The sequence below is a fragment of the Botrytis cinerea genome, chromosome 14 (genome assembly GCF_000143535.2).
Source record: "Botrytis cinerea B05.10 chromosome 14, complete sequence".
In the NCBI taxonomy this organism is placed as follows: domain Eukaryota; kingdom Fungi; phylum Ascomycota; class Leotiomycetes; order Helotiales; family Sclerotiniaceae; genus Botrytis; species Botrytis cinerea.
The window spans coordinates 1,610,803-1,629,087 of record NC_037323.1 but is presented as its reverse complement, the minus strand read 5'-3'; the positions used below and the strand labels follow the sequence as shown (position 1 = coordinate 1,629,087).

General features: G+C 43.7%; 5 protein-coding genes across 6 annotated transcripts; 3 read left to right on the top strand and 2 right to left on the bottom strand.

The window, feature by feature from the left end:
- Positions 1–111: 111 nt before the first annotated feature.
- On the top strand, positions 112–6,236 carry Bcnup2. Of its 2 annotated transcripts, XM_024697224.1 has the most exons (4): positions 112–890; positions 942–1,292; positions 1,635–2,618; positions 2,677–6,236. In XM_024697224.1, the coding sequence occupies exons 1-4, from the start codon at positions 507–509 to the stop codon at positions 5,707–5,709; spliced, it is 4,752 nt and encodes a 1,583-aa protein (XP_024553038.1). In that variant the 5' UTR covers positions 112–506; the 3' UTR covers positions 5,710–6,236. The 2 variants fall into 2 exon arrangements, with proteins under 2 accessions (XP_024553038.1, XP_024553039.1); XM_024697223.1 differs by having other exon boundaries at positions 112–1,292.
- Positions 6,237–9,155: 2,919 nt separating this feature from the next.
- BCIN_14g04130 (hypothetical protein) lies at positions 9,156–10,201 on the bottom strand. Its single transcript, XM_001547825.2, has 2 exons — positions 9,489–10,201; positions 9,156–9,370 (listed from the first exon to the last, which is right to left on the bottom strand). Exons 1-2 carry the CDS (start codon positions 9,918–9,920, stop codon positions 9,359–9,361), a joined length of 444 nt encoding a protein of 147 aa, XP_001547875.1. The 5' UTR covers positions 9,921–10,201; the 3' UTR covers positions 9,156–9,358.
- A 461-nt stretch (positions 10,202–10,662) lies between these two features.
- Positions 10,663–12,518, bottom strand: BCIN_14g04120 (hypothetical protein). The gene is made up of 4 exons (XM_024697222.1): positions 12,369–12,518; positions 12,283–12,292; positions 11,046–12,171; positions 10,663–10,989 (listed from the first exon to the last, which is right to left on the bottom strand). Exons 1-4 carry the CDS (start codon positions 12,460–12,462, stop codon positions 10,960–10,962), a joined length of 1,260 nt encoding a protein of 419 aa, XP_024553037.1. The 5' UTR covers positions 12,463–12,518; the 3' UTR covers positions 10,663–10,959.
- A 2,049-nt stretch (positions 12,519–14,567) lies between these two features.
- BCIN_14g04110 (hypothetical protein) lies at positions 14,568–15,670 on the top strand. The gene is made up of 3 exons (XM_001547823.2): positions 14,568–14,862; positions 14,961–15,049; positions 15,113–15,670. Exons 1-3 carry the CDS (start codon positions 14,846–14,848, stop codon positions 15,178–15,180), a joined length of 174 nt encoding a protein of 57 aa, XP_001547873.1. The 5' UTR covers positions 14,568–14,845; the 3' UTR covers positions 15,181–15,670.
- A 679-nt stretch (positions 15,671–16,349) lies between these two features.
- BCIN_14g04100 (hypothetical protein) lies at positions 16,350–17,097 on the top strand. The gene is made up of 3 exons (XM_001547822.2): positions 16,350–16,443; positions 16,538–16,764; positions 16,841–17,097. The coding sequence occupies exons 1-3, from the start codon at positions 16,432–16,434 to the stop codon at positions 16,965–16,967; spliced, it is 366 nt and encodes a 121-aa protein (XP_001547872.1). The 5' UTR covers positions 16,350–16,431; the 3' UTR covers positions 16,968–17,097.
- Positions 17,098–18,285: the final 1,188 nt, after the last annotated feature.

Here is an 18,285-nt window from a genome sequence, read left to right as displayed (position 1 = left end):
ATTTGATTGTTGTTGCTGTCGTATAAGTAGAGTGAATGCCTCAGGAATCAAAGAAATCAAATTTCTCTCCTGCCGCTAAACATCGCGCCGTACATCAATTTATTTACATAGGTAGTCGTCATTTTCTTTGCAACTCGAGTCTCTTCTATTCTATCCCCATTCCATTCACAATCATTTCGGCAATCACGACAAAAACGCGACATCTCATTCTTCAATCAATGTTAGACTTGAGAAACTGCATACCAAGATAAATTACTCCAAGTCTTTGCAGTCGATCCCACATTTTTCGCATGCGACATCCCTAAATACCCAATACTCATATGATATCAACTTCTTCATCTCGAGTTTGCGAATTGTTTTGACAACACTTTCAACAATCTTGTTTCCCTGGCGATTCAAGATTTATCGACTCCATCCGAGAGGACGCGACAACCATTGTAATCGTTGATCCTCGGTCCTGTCGATCACCAAGTCGCGTCAACTAAATTCTCAGCCTTGCCTTCGCGATGAATTCGCCGCAACAAGCAAATGCTGCTCAGCTAGCAGCACGCAGCATCAAAGCAAAACCTAGAGGCAGATTAGCCGGTCAAAAAAGTAGTGGCTTTCCACCCATACAAAACAACAACCCTAATAATAATGCTGCCGCTGGTGGTGGAAGCGGTGGCGGTTTGTTCGGTGGAAGTGTAGCTGCGCCTGGTGCATTCAACTTTTCAGCGCCGGCCGGAACACCATCTTTCAGTCCTTCATTTGGAGACTCGACACCAAATCCGTTCGCACAATCAGCTGCATCAACCAACCACGATGACCCACGTGCAGATACGACGGGCGAAGAAGCTCTAAGAAAAAGCAAGGGATTCAGCGGTGGCTTCAGAGCAGCTGGTGAAGACGAGGTAGCCTTGTTTGCTTCACACTCTCCATTCCATCATAATAATCAACAGCAGCAATCAAATACATCAGGTTCTTCCAATAATACACAACCACAAAATATGTTCGGTGCAGCCAACGCGACACAGTCGAACGGAGGTGGATTCCATTTTGGATCTTCAACTCCGCAGACTCAAACATCAACTTCAGGTTTCGGTGGCTTCAATTTTACACCTACATCCCAAGCGGCAGATAACAATAGTAATTCCACTTTTGCTTTTGGTTCCTCGTCACAAGCTCCAGTGAATAATAGCACCCCAGCCTTCAATTTCGGTGCGACAAATTCGGGTTCGGCAGAAAATTCTTTGAATTTTGGTGCAAATTCACTTTCAAAGGCACAAAATCCTCTCACCCTTGAAAATCAAAAAGCAAGTAATTTTTATTCCGATCCTTCTCAAATTCTCTTTGGTTTCAATAGCTCTCCCACAACCTTTTCCAATAACCAACCCGGCAATTCAACCTTTGACCAACAGTTCGTTCATCCAAACGAAGACGCTGGAAACATGTTTGGCAATTACAGAGTCGAGTATCCTCCAGAAGCTGGGCAAGCGCCAGTACAACATTCTCAAATTCAATATCCAACAGGCCAACTAGGATTGTCTGCCGACACTACTTACCGTGGAAGTTTCTCAGCCAGACCAACTGAATCCATCTTTGCCAATGGACCTATGCTTGCGGACTATCGTGCTAACCAAAATCAATTTGTACAGGAAAATTCGGGTACCTCATTCGGACAGAACAATACCAACAATTCTTTCGGTGCGCAAAATAACTCATTTGGCGGCTCCTTTGGTGGTTCCTTTGCAAACCAAGCCAATACGAGTTTTACTGGTCTCAATTCTACCAGTGCTGCACCTTCAAACTCTCAGAGCCTGTTCGGCAACACTACTGCAACCACATCTGCTCCGTCTTCCTCTTTCACCTCATCCTTCCCTGCAACTTCAGCTGCTCCAAGTACCACGAATTTGTTTGGAAGCACTTCTGCTTCGTTCCCCACTACATCAGCACCAACCACTACTACCAATTTGTTTGGCAGTGTTAACTCGTCATTTCCTCCTGCGACTGCTTCGAGCACTCCACTTTTTGGTGCTGCTAAGCCTGCTGAGGCTACCCCAGCTGCTTCCAGCACCTCATTTTTCGGTGGTGTCAAACCCGCAGAGACAACGCCATCTTCTTCAAATACTTCCTTCTTTGGTGGTGTCAAGCCTTCCGAGTCGGCTCCAACGGCTCCAAGCAACTCATTGTTTGGTAGCCCTAAGCCTGCCGAGTCAACTCCATCAACTTCAAGCAATTCACTCTTTGGTGGTTTCAAGCCTACTGATTCGACCCCAACTGCTTCGAGCACATCGAATATCTTCGCCAACCCTCCAGGAACGCCTGCACCTGCAACACCTTTTACCGGCTTTGGCAAACCAGCAGAATCAACTCCAAATCTCTTCAATCCTAACAACCAGGAAAATGGCCAAAGCAACAATCTATTTGGATCAAAATCTGTAGAAGAGCCAAAAGACAAGCAAACTCTTGATCTGTTTAGTCCGAACAGACCGGCCGGCCAACAACTCTTTGGGTCGAATGCAACGAACAGTTCGCCAGAGAAGACATCTGCCCAAACTCCAAATGCTCTCTTCGCAAGCTTTGGCAAGCAGAATTCTTCAGCAGAACATCAACTGGGCGGTGCAGCCAAAGATCAAGCTGTAAGTTCCCTTTCCTGATTCATCGAATGATAGTGTGAATAAAGCTAACATTCCACAGTTCGCTGCTCCATCTACCAGCCAATCTGAATCTTCCTTCAAGATTCGCGGTACTGCTGAGGCGTCTGGTTTAAACAAAGCTTCTTCTCCTTTCAAATCAGTAGACAACCCAACGGACGCAGCACAGCCCGTTACAAGCAACTTGTTTAATAGCTTCTCTTCTAAATCACAAGATGTCCAGCCCTCTAACGGATCTTTGAGCAACGGCTCCGATTCACATTCAATGGCTCTCATTGCTCCTACAGACTCATCTTCGCAGTCTCCGCCCTCCAATAACAAGGCACTTGCTCCTGTTACGAGAGCACTTGCTCCTGGTAGATTGTCCGATTTTGAGTTCCAAGTATCTGAACCCACAGACATGGAGATGGATTCCAATATGCCTCTTAACTTTAACGCGGTTCAAAGAAAAGAATTCAAAGCACTTTGGCGCATTGCATCCGTGCAAAGATCAATGGCAGCTTACTTCCAGCATTTGCCCCCTGGAGCAGATCCATCTAAAGGATTGGCATGGATGGAAGCCAAAAAGAAGGAGATTCTTGCAGAATATAACATTGATCATATTTCCAACAAGCGAGGCAGGGCAGAGGCTGATGAGAATGACGAGAACCAAGAAAACATGAGCCCTCAAAAGCGAGTTAGACAAGATAGAGAACGCTCGCATCGCATTGCTAGCCCAGAAAAGCGATCGCGGAGTACTCGTAGTCCAGAAAGACAACGCTCACGTGCGACACACGATTCCGAGTCTGAGATCAATGGCAATTCGGTATTGAAAGCACCAAAACTCCAGCCTGGCCGTTCATCCAGTCCAAGCAAATCGCCTTCCAGAAGCGCAGCTCCAGAACCAACTCCAAGTAAGAAGAGAAGAAGTGACACTCAATTGGAAATAGGTGGCGGAGAAAGTGGCGGACACAAGAAGAGAAGACCTGAGAATTCAAGTCACAACGAAGGAGTTGACAGTGGTAACAGCAAAAAGAACGAGGAAGTTGACACTGGTAGCAGCAAGAAGAGAAGAGCCGAGGTTTATTTGACTCAAAATGATCCTGAAGGTATTGAAGATGGCAAGAACAGCAACAAGAAAACTCTAAACGGTTCTAGTTCAAGCACTTCTAACATGTTCAAGAACATTTTGGACAGCCCAGATAAATCAACCAGATCTGTCAGTCCAGAGAGAAAGACTCGGGCATTGCCTGGAGCTACTAAGGAAGCTGCATCGGTTCCAGCAGCGGCACCTATTGCAAATCCTTTTGGAAATTTGGCAGGTGCTTCTCCTATCAAACCTAATACCGCTGCACCCTCTACTACGCCAAGCAAACCTCCAGTCTTCGCATTCGCACCTACATCTACCACACCTACTACCTCCCCTACTAAACCACCCACATTTACTGGTGCTAGTGGTATTAAACCACCTATCTTCGCTAGCGCTCCTACTGGCGGTATCAAGCCACCAACTTTTGGAAGTGGACCCGTCAACTTCATGGCTCAATTTGGTAAAAAGGCCGTTGCATATGCAGAAGATAACGAAAAGGCTTTGATGCAAAAAGCTAAGGATGATGAATTTGATTCCGATGACGATGATGAAGCTGAGTGGGAGGCTAAATACAAGAAGAAGAGAGCTGCGGAGCTTGAAGAATTGGAGAAGCTTGCGCAGGTCAAGGCTCCTTCTTTCCTCGTCAAATCCACCGATACTCCAAAAGCCACCGAGCCAAAAGAGACTGCAAAGCCAGCCGCTACAAATATCTTCCCACCGGTTGCTACCACTACTTCTACGCCATTGTTCGGACAAGCTAAACCTGCTACCGGCACTGCTGAGAGTATCTTTAACTCGGCAAACACCTCAAGAGCATCAACTCCTAACTTGTTCTCTAGCAATGGATCTGTCCTTGATGGTGCTGCAATTGCTTCAGGAAAGACCCCCTCATTTTCTGGTAACCCATTTGCGCATCTCTCTGATGTAGAATCCAAGAATCAGAATGACGAGGACGATGAAAGTTCTGACGGTGGTTCTAACAGTGACCGGGATGGTGAAAAGAAAGATACAAGTTACCAATCAAACCCAAGCAAGGGCACTGCAAGTTCACCTAGTACTCCTGTTGATGAGAATGGCTCTAGCAATATCTCCAAAAAATCACTTCCTGAACCAGAAAAGTTCAATTTGTTTGGTTCAGCTGCCAAGACTGGTGCAGTCACACCCACTCCTGGTACTGGCGGAAGTCTTTCTAGTCGCATGACTTTTGGTGCTGCTCCAGAAGAGAAGGATGATTTGGCTCCAAAGCCAGCCACAAACATATTCGGTAGCTCTTTTGGCGCAACTTCTAGTACTCCTGAAGATAAAACCTGGAAACCAAATACACCAATCAAATTTGGTAGTGATGCACCTTCTGCACCAGTTTTCAGCTTTACTAGTGCTACACCATCCTCTTCTACCCCAACCAAACCAACAACCAACCCATTGGGAGGGTTGTTTGGTAGTTCTGGAACCTCAGCTTCTACTCTCGTTGGTGGATCTACTGCTACTACAGGATTCCAGTTCGGCGCTCCACCATCAGCACCGGCTTCTTCATTCCCTTCTGCAGATGCATCCCGAGCCAACTCACCTGGTGCAGCCACCGGTGGCGCTGATGATAATGATCCCGAAAAGGTCCACGCTCAGGTGAATCTTTTGGAATCTAGTCCAGGTGAAGAACATGAAGATGCTGTCTACTCTGTTCGAACTAGAGCTTTGAAGTTCAATCCAGCAAAGGCTGGTGACGCAAATTCTAGCCCATGGGATACCAAAGGTGTTGGACCACTGAAGGTACTTAGCCACAAAGAGACGAAGGCTACTCGAATTGTTTTGCGAAGTGATCCATCAGGATCTATCATCATCAATAGATCACTTTTTTCGAAATTCAAATATGAGGCCAGTGGCAAGACTGTCAAGCTTAATACTGTTGGCGACGATGGAAAGTTGGAAACATGGGTTCTCCAACTCAAAAATGTTGAATTGGCGGAAGAATTGGCTAAGTCTCTGGAGGAAAACAAGATCAACAACTAAGGGTCACTTATGCCACTTTATATCATACTTTTTTCAGCAGGAAACGATAACATGTTCATGGAAATAATTTGGGCGTTTGTATTGCATAGCGCGGAATGGGAAAAGAAGATTACGATTGTACTTGTATTGCGACTTTGATTGTGTTTTTACATTTCTCCTTTAAAGATTCTCAATGTTAACGGAAATGGAAGGAAGGAGGAGTATTTTATGGGCATATTATTCAGTGGCTCCAGCCTATTCGAATTACTTTCCACATTTTCATACAATAGATAACATCACTTTGTGGGTGGGGAACTACGACTGTGGGGTTTTGATAAGGGTTGTATATTGATTGGGCTGTGACCCCTTCTCTTTTCAAAATCTCCATGGGGCATATAGAACCTTGATATTGATGGATATGCGGTTTAGGAACTCCAATCTGGTAGGAAGGGATTGTAAATAGTATAGGGTCATCCTTCAGTACATTTGTACGAGTATATAACAAAACATTAAAATTATTTGCTCATTGCGTTCGTGGGTGTGTGTCACAGTGTGTATGATGGCAATTTGTATTCGGTATGAACGTGATTCCTAGGCACATATTCTGTTTGTCTCCTGTCCCGTGAACTTCTCTCCGTCCTCTTGAGATTGGAGAACATGACAACACAACTTGAGCATGTTTGCCAAAATATGAGACTTGTATTGAAGTCTCAGCTCGAGGTAGGGACTGCAAATCTCTTACTGGTTCAATATTTTGTTTTCCCTTTGCTTATTCTTTGGCACCTGGATGCATTCTAGTCCTTCGCCATCCAATCTTTGTGGGCACCACTTCCTAGGACTATCCTATCACCCTTTTGTGCGGAAGTGATTGCTTTATCTCTTTCATTATCTTTTTTATATCAAGGAGCATAAGCTCCGTACTTACCAGGTACCTGACCAACAAAATTGTCAAAGCACCACGAACACGACTAATAAGTTCTCAATATCGCGTGGGGGGTAGCACGTGATGTAGCACACAAACTCCTCCTTCATCATAATCCTCTCGCTCGGAGTCGAATACCATTTAACCCAAATTATCCTTCCAGATAATTCCAGCATGATATATTCAATCAGGAATGCATGATCTCCACTCTACTAGAATTGTTACGCGGTGGCTTGCTCTCGCATGCAAGAACGTCGCATCTATGTCGTCGTCGCTCTGCGGTAGAAATTTCTCGAAATGTCGCGAATTTTTCTGTCCCACCTGTTTTTGGGTCCCCACATCTTGAGGCTTCATGTGTTCCGTGATAATGGATTGTGCTGTGCCCACCCTTTTTTCTTGATATATATAGGGAGGTGAGCTCCGATGGTTTGGGTTATGTTATGCATGGTATTGATCGACGTGAAGGTTATTACCTTTATTGGTCTATACGCATTTTTAGTCGTCGGCGACTAATTTCTTATTTCTATGATATTTTGTTGCGAGTGGCAGTCGGTGGCTGTGTTGCATATCGGCGACTGGACGATCTTCCGTATTCTTCCTCGTATATTTACCGGTTGAGATATAACTTATACATTTTGTTTGTTGCTGGAGAGAGAAACAATGTCTTCGGCACCGTCGGATCTCTCTCTGAACCCGGATCAGAGATATGATAATGATCAAATGATCATGGCTTGGATAGCGGCTATGGTCGCTGCAGGATGTCCACCTTTCGCATTGGTTTATGATACGACATCTTCGATTTATAAGACAAGTTCTGAGGGAGAGAAGACTGTGTAGATTACTTTGAAAGGTGGACTTCGTGTGAGTATGATATTAGATGTTAGGGTTTGTGTGGGTTGTGATACGGTGCGCTTACGGGAATTTGATCGAGGAATTCTGCAGCGCTGCTTTTGATTATCGCGGATTCCCTTTGTCGGCGTCTGTTTGGATATAGGAGTTTGATACGGAGGCCCACTTCGCTTGGTCTATGATGCACTTTCTTATTTCTCCTGTTCTATCGGCTTTCGTGTGGATGCACCGGCACTGCAGCACTTGGTTGCACAAACGCAACATCCATCACGACTTATGAGTTTACAAACCTCCGCTTTCGCATTTCGGCATCTGGGAAGAGGGAGATTGGTCGGAGGCTGATTCCCTGTCGCTTTACCCCCGGTCGAAAATCCACAAACGAGCAAGTGGAGAAAGGATCTTGACTTCAGATTTACTTCTCAACATCTCAGAGGAGGACCCTTGTATGCGGAGAACTACAATGATCGTGGATGCTACTATCCGATCAACACCCTTGAACGGAAGAAGGGCAATACGTATGCCAACTTTAGATGATTGATATATTAGTAGTACTAAAGTAAACAGGGCTTTAAGAAAACTCCCCGTCGAAAACGGAGGATGAGAAGATATCGGCTTGGGATTTGAAGGTCGATGTCTCATCGCCGGACATACCTTATGAGAATTCCTGAGAAAGCTTGATTCTCTTTCGTGGCTGGTGTGCAGGGAATCTTTCTTGCTCGACAGCTGCACGCCTACACACTTGTGTATGAATCTTTTCTGTCTCGCCTATGCAGGAAAAATGGAAACATGGTAATGAATGGTAGAAATAGTACGATGGAACACTTCACACTTCACACTTCACACTTCATCATCTCATCATCTCATCATCTAAACACAAAAATCGGTCATCTGTATCAATCGCACTGCGCATTTTCATTCATGTGCTATACATAACAATATTTCCTAATGCATCGTGCAAGTAACTATACAATACAATATAACATGACACCTAAATAAACTCAACTTCCCCCCCTATTCAACTATCTCAAAAACAACTAATTAAGTAAAATAACGATGAAAAATATTCGAACATGTATCTCTTTTCACAAAATACATACTGTCTCGAATACATACTATCGAGATGTCGCTAAAGTTACTCACCTCTTATTAGCGAAATAGAAGAGTTAGTCGTCTGTTAGTTCGTTAATCCATTTCACATATACCTCTGTAGATGAAACAATAGAAATCTGATGTATATCGAGGAATCATCTTTTGTGCCTCTCCCCTCCCCTCACTCTGCGTGCTTGTTGGGTGCAAGATGCGAGATGTGAGATTAGCTGCTGGCTAGCTGTAGATATGATAGTGTTATTACTAATACCACTGGGGGCATGGCGAGGTATAGAGATGGTTGATTAAGACTGATTGACTAACCATGATAGTCAGGGGCGGAGAGGGGTGAAGATTTATGTTCCCTGGTGGTGTTGTGGGGAGGTTTTGAAATGGATAGATTTATCTTGTTTTGATTTTATACTTTATATGTCAGGTTCGCAATAGCACATATAACGATAGAAGATCAGTCTGATTCCGGCTATCTCGCACAATCATTAATGTGATGATCAACTGACTGATTCAAGAGAACTTGCAATGAGGAATAAGTATCACTGCGATGTCTGCGTCTCAGATAAGGTGACGGTTGACAGTTGTTCAGTAGATCAGATGTCTTGAGGATAGTCTTTGATTGGTTTGTGTACATGGATAGCGCTATTGTTTTCAGATATCCAGATAGAGAAAAAGCATGCCTTCAAGCTGATGCAGATATGCTATATCTATCCACGAATCCTTAATCGCGTAGTGTACAGATTTCTCTCAATCGATAAGAGCTGTACAGTATGAGCACTGTGTATCCAAGGTTCTTCAGATTTAAGAACCTTTCTATTTGCAGGTGTTTTGTTAGTCGAGATTCTTTCTACTCTCTTCTCTCACCCGAAACCAACAAATCACCCAACCGACAGAAAAAAAAAGGGGGAAGAAAAAAAAAAAAGAAACTCACCCCACCCCTCTCGTCCTCCATCCCAATAACCGGACCCCTCTTCGCCCCCTCCGGAAACTCCACCTGCACCTTCCTTTTTCCCTCTCTACTCCGCTCACTCGGCTTCTCCTCCAATCCCGCACTCCCGCTCTCGCCCTTCACTTTCTCCTCCTTGCTCTTCTGCGACTGGTCATGTTGCACATTGTGCTTTTCCGTCTGTGCATCTGTGCCTGCGTTTTCGGACGCGGGACGCCCGGTCCAGGGTGTGCGGTAGGCGGTGCTGGTTGAGTAGGAGCGGCGGCGTTGGAGGGCGGGTGCTTGGGTTTGGGTTTGGGCTTGGGCTTGGCTGTGAGGGGTGGTGGGGCTGGTGCGGAAAAATTGGAGATGGAGACGGGGATTGGGAGTTAGGTGACGGATGCGCGAGGCGGGGGAGGTGGAGAACGCGGGGGACATGCTGGGTTGTGGTGTGGTGTGGTGTGGTGTGGTGTGGTAGTTGGTGGTTGTGATGGTGATGGTGATTGAGAGTTGGAGATTGGGATTATCGATTGATGGATGGATTGATTGATTGATTGATCTGTGTGACAAGTCTTGCAAGTATGTACGGATGTATATATCTCTCCTATCAAGACCACATCACAAGAAAATATGAAAGAAAGATTCGAAGAAGAAAAGAAATCAAAGGATATCCAGAATAAGATTGTGCGAGAAACACACCGGGAAGTACCTATCGTAGCGAGAAAGAAAAAGCTATTTTATAGCTCCAGAGCTTATCAGGTCCAGAGCATGCTAGTTATGGAACTTTCTCGAGGCTTTCTCCTTGCAGACTCCAGAGTCCTTAGCTCATCGTTCATCTGTGCATTAGTGGCTACTTGGCAGTCGGTAATTGCATCGGATTGGATGCATCGATCAATCAATCAATCGATGTCGTCACAACTTCTTTATCGAGATCTAGAATGCGGGGTATGTACGGAGTAAATGTTCGCCTCCCTTTTACCGGATGAACCACTGTATGACGATTGTGGGTGAGTGATTGGCCAATTCATGTTGGTGTTATGTATTATTAATGTCCTAAGATCGGAGAATACCAGTCCCCCCCAAAAATATCAGAATTTTTAAGCGACCGTTTTCTAGTATATTTATTATTAGAGCTAATATGTGCTATTTCTTGATCGCGCTAGAAAATATCGTGGAGAGATAGAGAAGATCGACCACTGTTAACATATTCGCTTATTGTTGAAATACTAACATATGTACTGCTGAGGGAAATCTACGGAAATACAATCTTATGATAGCAATAATTTGGCACGTATTCAATACTTGAACAAAAGACCATATCTGCTGTATGTCAACAACACATAACTCAAGTAAACCTTGAATGTATTTAATTTTGAATTGGACCTCATGAACGCCATTTGCTATGCTGAATCCTTCTTCCTAAAACGCCAGGCCCACAACATCACAAATGAATTTTGAAATGAAAATTGTGAGCTCCTCATGCTCTTCCGACTCTGAAGGAAAGGATCTGGTAGTTGTTAGTAAAGGTTCTTCAAACAGGTATGAAATGGCAATTGTACGCACATCATTATGACCAACAGAAACAATAGCATCTTCCGAAACTCTTACTCCACCGGCTCCTTCAACATAAGCCAATGGAGCATCTCCCATAACTTTTCTCGCACACTCCGCAACTGTAGTATTCTTCTTGACCAATACACAATCTCTGAATACCTTCTCACTTCCAGATCCACCATTTCCTGCTATCAAACTTCCTACGTTCCTTACAGGAAATACTGGTACTAAACCTAGTAACTCTGCTGCTCGAGAAAGTACTTGTACTACTCCCGTGCTTCCAAATCTGTAAAGGACCATATCCTTTAAATTCTCAATTCTGTTTTTGAGCTTTTCATCCAATTCTTTCAGCCCTCCTCCAGTCTCATCACCATCAGCAATTAAGTCCTCCCTCGTGTCCACAAACTCACTTCCCTCCGTGTACTTCACAAAGCCTTGCTTAGCCAATCTCCTCAAGAAAACCTCCGAAACAGCACTACATAGCACTATACTCTTTGGATCCTGCATCTTTGCAATCTTGCTTATGTTCTTATCCGCATCCGCATGATCAATCTTATTGAGCGCGATGACCGTTGGAAATTTTTCATCCGTGAAAGCATTCACCACCAAATCAATTGTTTCATCGGACCAGTGTTCCAATGGCTCCTTCAATGCCAATTTATCCAGCGTCCGCGCAACCACCGCACTTGTACTTCCATATCCAGAAAATTGACCCTGTAATGTCTCAACAGCTGTAGCCTTCACAGCTACGTGTCTCCGTTTTATCGATCCCCACTTTTGCATCAAATTTCCTCGAATCCATGCTACGATCTCTGAACGTAACCACACAATATCATAACTAGGATCATAGCCTCTTGTTGCTTTTCCTTCTGCATCGGTGGTACCACTTACGTCTACGACATGAATGAGTGCATCTGCATGACGTAAATCGTCAAGAAACTTATTTCCGAGACCTTTTCCTTCGTGTGCGCCAGGCACGAGACCAGCTACATCGAGGAGTTCGATAGGAACAGAGCGACGGCCATCTATACAGGAACCGTAGTTGGGCTTGCAACGTGATTGGAGATTGTAGCGAGCGCAGGCACAGTCGATTTGGAGATATCCGATTGCGCGTTGAGGGTCGATGGTTGTGAATCTGGAACTGGCTCAGTATTTTGTCTTTCTCTCTCTGATCTTGTGCGGTTTCTCCAGTTCTTGTACGATACGGTGGGTATTTGCGCATATAGTTAATAGAATGAGTGCTTACGGAAAATTGCCTACATGAGAGAAAATGTGAGTAAATGGAGGGGTAGTTTTGGGTCGAATTAAATGATATAGGGGTCATTTACGTACCAACTTTGGAGGTAGCATCTGTAAGACTGTTAAGTGTTGTACTTTTCCCTGAAGAGGGCTTGCCTACGAGGCCGATGAGAGGATCTCGTGGCATATCGTATGGTGGTTATAAGATGGGTTGAAGAGGATGTTCTTTGAACGTGCATAAACATAAAATTTGTGTATGAATGCGCCGAGCGTGGTGGGGTTGATACCTGAGGCATGATGAAAGGTCAACCGTCTCTTAATTCGACTAATCAAGGTCATCGTCGTCACTGGGGAGCTCTCAGATTTGTATGTTAACATTATTTAGAATTGTTTTTTATCGTTGCCGAAATGTATACTAGGGAGTTCTGATGAATTTGTACAGTTTCAAATGTATTTTTCCCTCAATTTTCAAACCTGATTGAGTCCAGATAACTGATGACCTCCCTAGACACCGTATTGTCATATGAAGATTTGATGTTTTTAGAGTATCAATCAGTCCAGCCAGAGCTCGTGCGAACATCTTTAAGTTCAGAATCTTGATGTCCAACGAAGTTGCATAGGTGTCACCTAAGTGTGAGTAGCTTACAGGAGTTGAAGCATACTCATCTTCGCCTATTCTCACATTCACTTGATGGACTGGTATTTGTGACCCATATTTTCATCCATAACGCAGCATCAGGAATGATGTGTGCTTCTACTCTTTCAGCCCCAAACCGATACATGACAGTTGTCTCGAATGAAACCGTACCTACTCACATCATGAAATATGGCTCTTCTTCGCTCAAATGAGCAGCACAATTGGGTTGATTAGAATGAGCTCCTTAACGCACTCGTGTATAAGCTAAACGTCTGAGATCCTTCTAGAACAGTATGTAACAATATGATGTTAATAGGGGAGTCGTGTAAAGACAGTCTAGCTACTATGAAATGCGATTCAATGTCTCTTCTCACCAACCTACCATGCGGTGAATGTAAAAAACGGTACACTAAAAAAAAGTACCACTTTTAATATTTTTTTTTTAAAATCGATGGTCAATACTTTTTGATTTTGAATTAGCAATGAAATATTACAAAAGCTTATCATTTATAATCTATTTTAATTTGATTTGATTTTTAACTTTTTTTCGAAAAAAAAGTTCAATTTTAAAGCAATAGTGTTTTAAAAAAAGATTTGATTTTGGAGGGTTTGGTATGTCGTTTTTTTTTACATCAACCGCGGACCCCAGGTATTGTACCATGACACCGTTTGTTCTGATGCTCAGCCACATGGCCGACCAAATAGACCAAGCTTTCTTAAATCTTAAATACAGTCTAGACATTGCTTTGACTCGTCTCGAGTAGCCTTATAAGCACCAATACGCACCAATACGCACCAATACGCACCAATACAAGTCGACCCGAGAAATGCTAGGATATTTTCTTTGCAGCACACACAACCCAACCTCGTCATTTCACTGTGGCTTTGAATTACAGTTGCCGGGATTCGGAATATCGAGATGATTAATTGGAAGAAATGAATAATCACAAGATGAAGTTGACAGCCAAGATTTCCGAATGTTCCATGTACATATCTCTTGCCGTGTATGCGGCTTAGCAAAGTGTCGATTACAGAGAGAGACGAATCAGATGCCGGGTTTGCAATCACATGAAGATTTTCCGCGAGCAGCCACAGCTCAGCCACAGTGCCACATCTGAAGGTCCCCGAAACCGAAAAAGAAACCAATCGGAATGCATGCGGCACTGCGAAAAGCCAATGTCCTTCCCTCCCGGCAGTTACCCTGATGCTCCTTCCTGCTTTGTGCTCATCCGTTGTAGTTGTTGAGTCGTCGCAACATCCACGAGAACCATACAAATGGGGTGACTCGATTGTGGCACACAGGAGTTTTAATATCATGCAGGTTCCTCGAGGGACACTCACCATGCGTCGGATTTAATTGTGTCCATAGGCAGGATTGGCTGGTTGGCGCTTTAGTTTCTCTTGGAAGATAAAAACACGACGACTGAAGCAAGTGAAGGGAGTGAAGGAAGAGATGGAAGAGATATTATGACGTAATGTGGTTTAAGAATCTGCTAGTCACGGACGATGGTTGGCTGGCCTTGTGAATCGAATTTCTTGGTTGTGCCACACCTGTGAATTGGGCTAAGCTGCTTTCGGCCGTGATAATGCCAACTCTTTTCTTGCTGGTTGATAAGAATAGGTAAAATAAGGTAAATTAGTGACGTTGTAATTTCGACTCAAGCAAAATCGGGAAATCGTACCATTCAAGTTCCACACGCCCAAGGCCCAAAGCTCTCCTCAGTGCTCATACATAAAGGTCCACTTTCCCTGTGGTGAGGTACTTCCTTTTGCAAACATACATTCCAATCTTCTCTCCATCAAACATCGATCGTCGATCAGCAACCATCAAGACAAAGAATAAGAACTCTTCGTTTTCCAAGACACCCATCAATCAGTCAGTCAACAACACACTTCGACCACACACACCCTTTCACCAATTAAATCCAACATCATGCCTTTCACAGCAAGGTAAGAATCATGCTCCCACCCAACCACTGCTAGACTTTGTCGCACGGCAGTCTCATCAATCAAATCAACGACTTTCGATTACTGACATTCTACTGTAGCGATATCTGCAAGATCATTCTCGCCGTCATTTTACCACCTCTTGGTGTATTCCTTGAGAGAGGCTGCGGTGCCGATTTGCTCATCAACAGTAAGACTATCCATGCGTGATGTTACCGCTTGCAAAAGGCCATAATGCTAACGTGCTACACAGTCCTTCTCACCATTCTTGGATATATCCCCGGTATCATCCACGCTCTATACATTATTCTGAAGTATTAAGCTTCTCATGACAACGACTTTCCTCGAACAGCAATAAACGATATACCGTACTCGACTCCGATCATGCGATATCTCGATCGTCTTCCCACCTCTTTCACATCTTCTCGAAATCAGGCCGGACCAATACGGTTCATGCTCAGACATATTAATGAATAATCAACCTCTTGGCATCGGAAGAGTCGGCTGCTGAATATTTCTCGGCTTGAAATTAGGATGACTCGGGAGTTAGACATAAACATGCATGAACATGGGTCATTTGGGATGATTGCAGTTTTCTGATTATACTTTTTCTCGCGCATTTCCTACATGGGGTTTTAATGGAATGGTCTTTTTTTTGTTTTGTTTTTTGGCAGCATGTCTACGGACATGTCGTGCAATATGGGTCTTCAGGGGGGGATCATACAGAGGAACGGATGGATGAATAATCTAATGGATGATTGCAATCCGATTACAATTACTTTATCAAATACAAAACGTCTAGGAATATGCATGTCTTGCTGTGTTGTCAACCTTCCAATGCAATCATGTACCCGTTGACCGATTGAGGCATGCTAAGGTAGATTGAATGTTTTACATTACTCTCACCGACATGAAAATTGAAGTAGCCAAGCCGTTGTAGAAAATTGAAGCTTCCCACTCTTGGAGAGATCGACTTCTTGAATACCTAGTCAGTGTCTAGCTGGTACTTCATGGTGAATGAACAATAAAATGCCGAGTCTGAAGAAACTGTGAGAGCAGGTTTTTGAAGAGTGCAGGACAATAACCGAACTCATCAAAATTACTATAGGATCCCAATTATCAGTATAACTTTAGAAATGTGAATGATTATGCTTGTGTAAAATAGATATATAAATCGTAATATATATATTATTGAAATCCGAAAGTCCTTTGAAAAATGTTATTTTTAATTGAATTAATATTGAATTTCAAAGTAGATGAGGTTATGCTCATTCAAGTGGAGAAATATATGAGTGCACAGACCCAGCACTCTTCAAAGACACGCCCTGTACGTATTGAAGCTTCTGTTCCCCACCCTCTCTCAGCCCTTTCAGCCCTTTCACTAAGATGCCTTTTTAATGAGGCATATATTCACGGGACTCAGTTCCATATTACGTAATCAATAAGCGACTCAAACTCTTGGCGGCCCACACAGAAAATTTTAGATTTTCGCACCTCCTACTTCAATCATCATCAACATTCAACTCGGCGTAGGATAACCATTTCTTTGCGACCTCACGAAAATCAATCAAAATGCCTGCCAAAGTACGTCCATGAATAAGAACCGCTTTGCTGTTGGCCCGCTCTGCTGCAGAGTTATGGCGTGATACAGTAGGCTAACTTATTTTCTATCAAATAGGCCGGAAACAAGAAGGGACCAGTCGTCAAGCGCAAGTTTGTTATCGACTGCAAGCAGCCCGCCAACGACAAGATCTTCGATACCGCTGCTTTCGAGAAGTTCCTCCAGGACAACCTTAAGGTCGATGGATTGAAGAGCAACTTGGGTGACAAGGTCTCCATCGTTAAGGATGGAGAGAGCATCAAGATCGAGACCTCTGTTAACTCTGGTCACTACCTCAAGTACTTGTAAGTTTTTCTCCGTGGAATTTTTCTGCAAATCTCTATTGAGTTCAGAATCCATGCTAATCCATCACGACAATAGGACCAAGAAGTTCCTCAAGAAGAACCAATTGAGAGATTGGCTCCGTGTTGTCTCCACCTCCAAGGGCGTTTACGAATTGAGATTCTTCAACGTTGTTGGTGATGATGCTGAGGAGGATGATGAATAGATGGTTACATATAACATCTAGGATTGATAAATGATACCCATGATGGACTGGACTACGGACTAGAAGATCGTGAGGAGGGTTGGGATCTAGCAGTGGTAGAAATAATCAATGCTATATTACTGCTCTCTCAAAATGTTTGACTTTGGATATTGATGTGTGGTTGTGAAGTTGTGAATGTTGTAGGTTGATTTTGGTGGGTTTGCATGCGTAGCTTCGGATTTATTGCAAAAGTGAGATTCACAGCGGAGTAGTGTTTTCTTCACAGCATTCCATTTAACATGCCCTTCTACTCCTTGGAAAGTTCCAGTGTATAACACGACGAACTGCAGATGAGATACAACTCAAATAGCACACAAAATATGCCTTTCCAGCCGTTAGGAAGTATTTCCCTCGTCAAGCAACAAGGAAGATACCCATATCCTTCTCTAACCCAGATTTCATGCCTATCAAATATTCCCATATCCCACAAAGCGCTTTCGCTAGAGACGAATATTCCTTCTTTACCACAGCCTCTTGCAGCAAAGCTCTTATCCATTTCTGCTTCCATTACAAACAAACGCATTGATTACCAGTCGTGCCTTTTGCGGAATAGGTGAAATAGTCTCGTATTTGGACACGATTGATATCACCGCGTCTTCTACTAATGAAGTGGGTTGGATAGTATACATGAGCTTTGGAGGATGGATCTGGGGCTGGGAATGCTGCAAGTAGCAAATGACTTATAGAGAATTGGGGGTAGCTGGTAAAGATGCTTATTTGTGCACGTTCGAGGGGGTTTGGTTGTTGGGATGCACTTTGGAGGATATCACATCTAAACATCTGTTATTGGCGGGATATCAAATATCATCATCGACCTTTTTACTTTCCTCAGATCTATGTCTGCGTTTTGAAGATCTCAGATGCGCAAGCTGCAGGAATACTCAGTCTCAGTCATGAGTACATACATTCTTTTCCAGAGTTTTCGTCTCCCCAGGAGAAAGTTTGCGCAGGTGCTTCAGCTCTGTTTCGTGTTCATGTCAGCTTGTGGTTGAGATTTATGGGTGGAGCTCGAGAATTCGAGAAATTGCTTACTCGCCATGACGTTTGTGGAATTCTCTCCATTGAACTGAAGAATTATAAGTTGGGCCCACGTTAGAATGTGTGAAATCTTTAGGTTATAGCGACCAAAGGCTCTGAAATATCGGCATAATCATCAGAGGAAGTGGCTGTTGGTGTTAGATATCACTCTGAAATGTGTTGGCTAGTTGAAGCGCGGGCGCAATCAATCTGTTTCTGATAGACGGAGGACTGAAAGGTGCATGCATATAGACTATAGTTA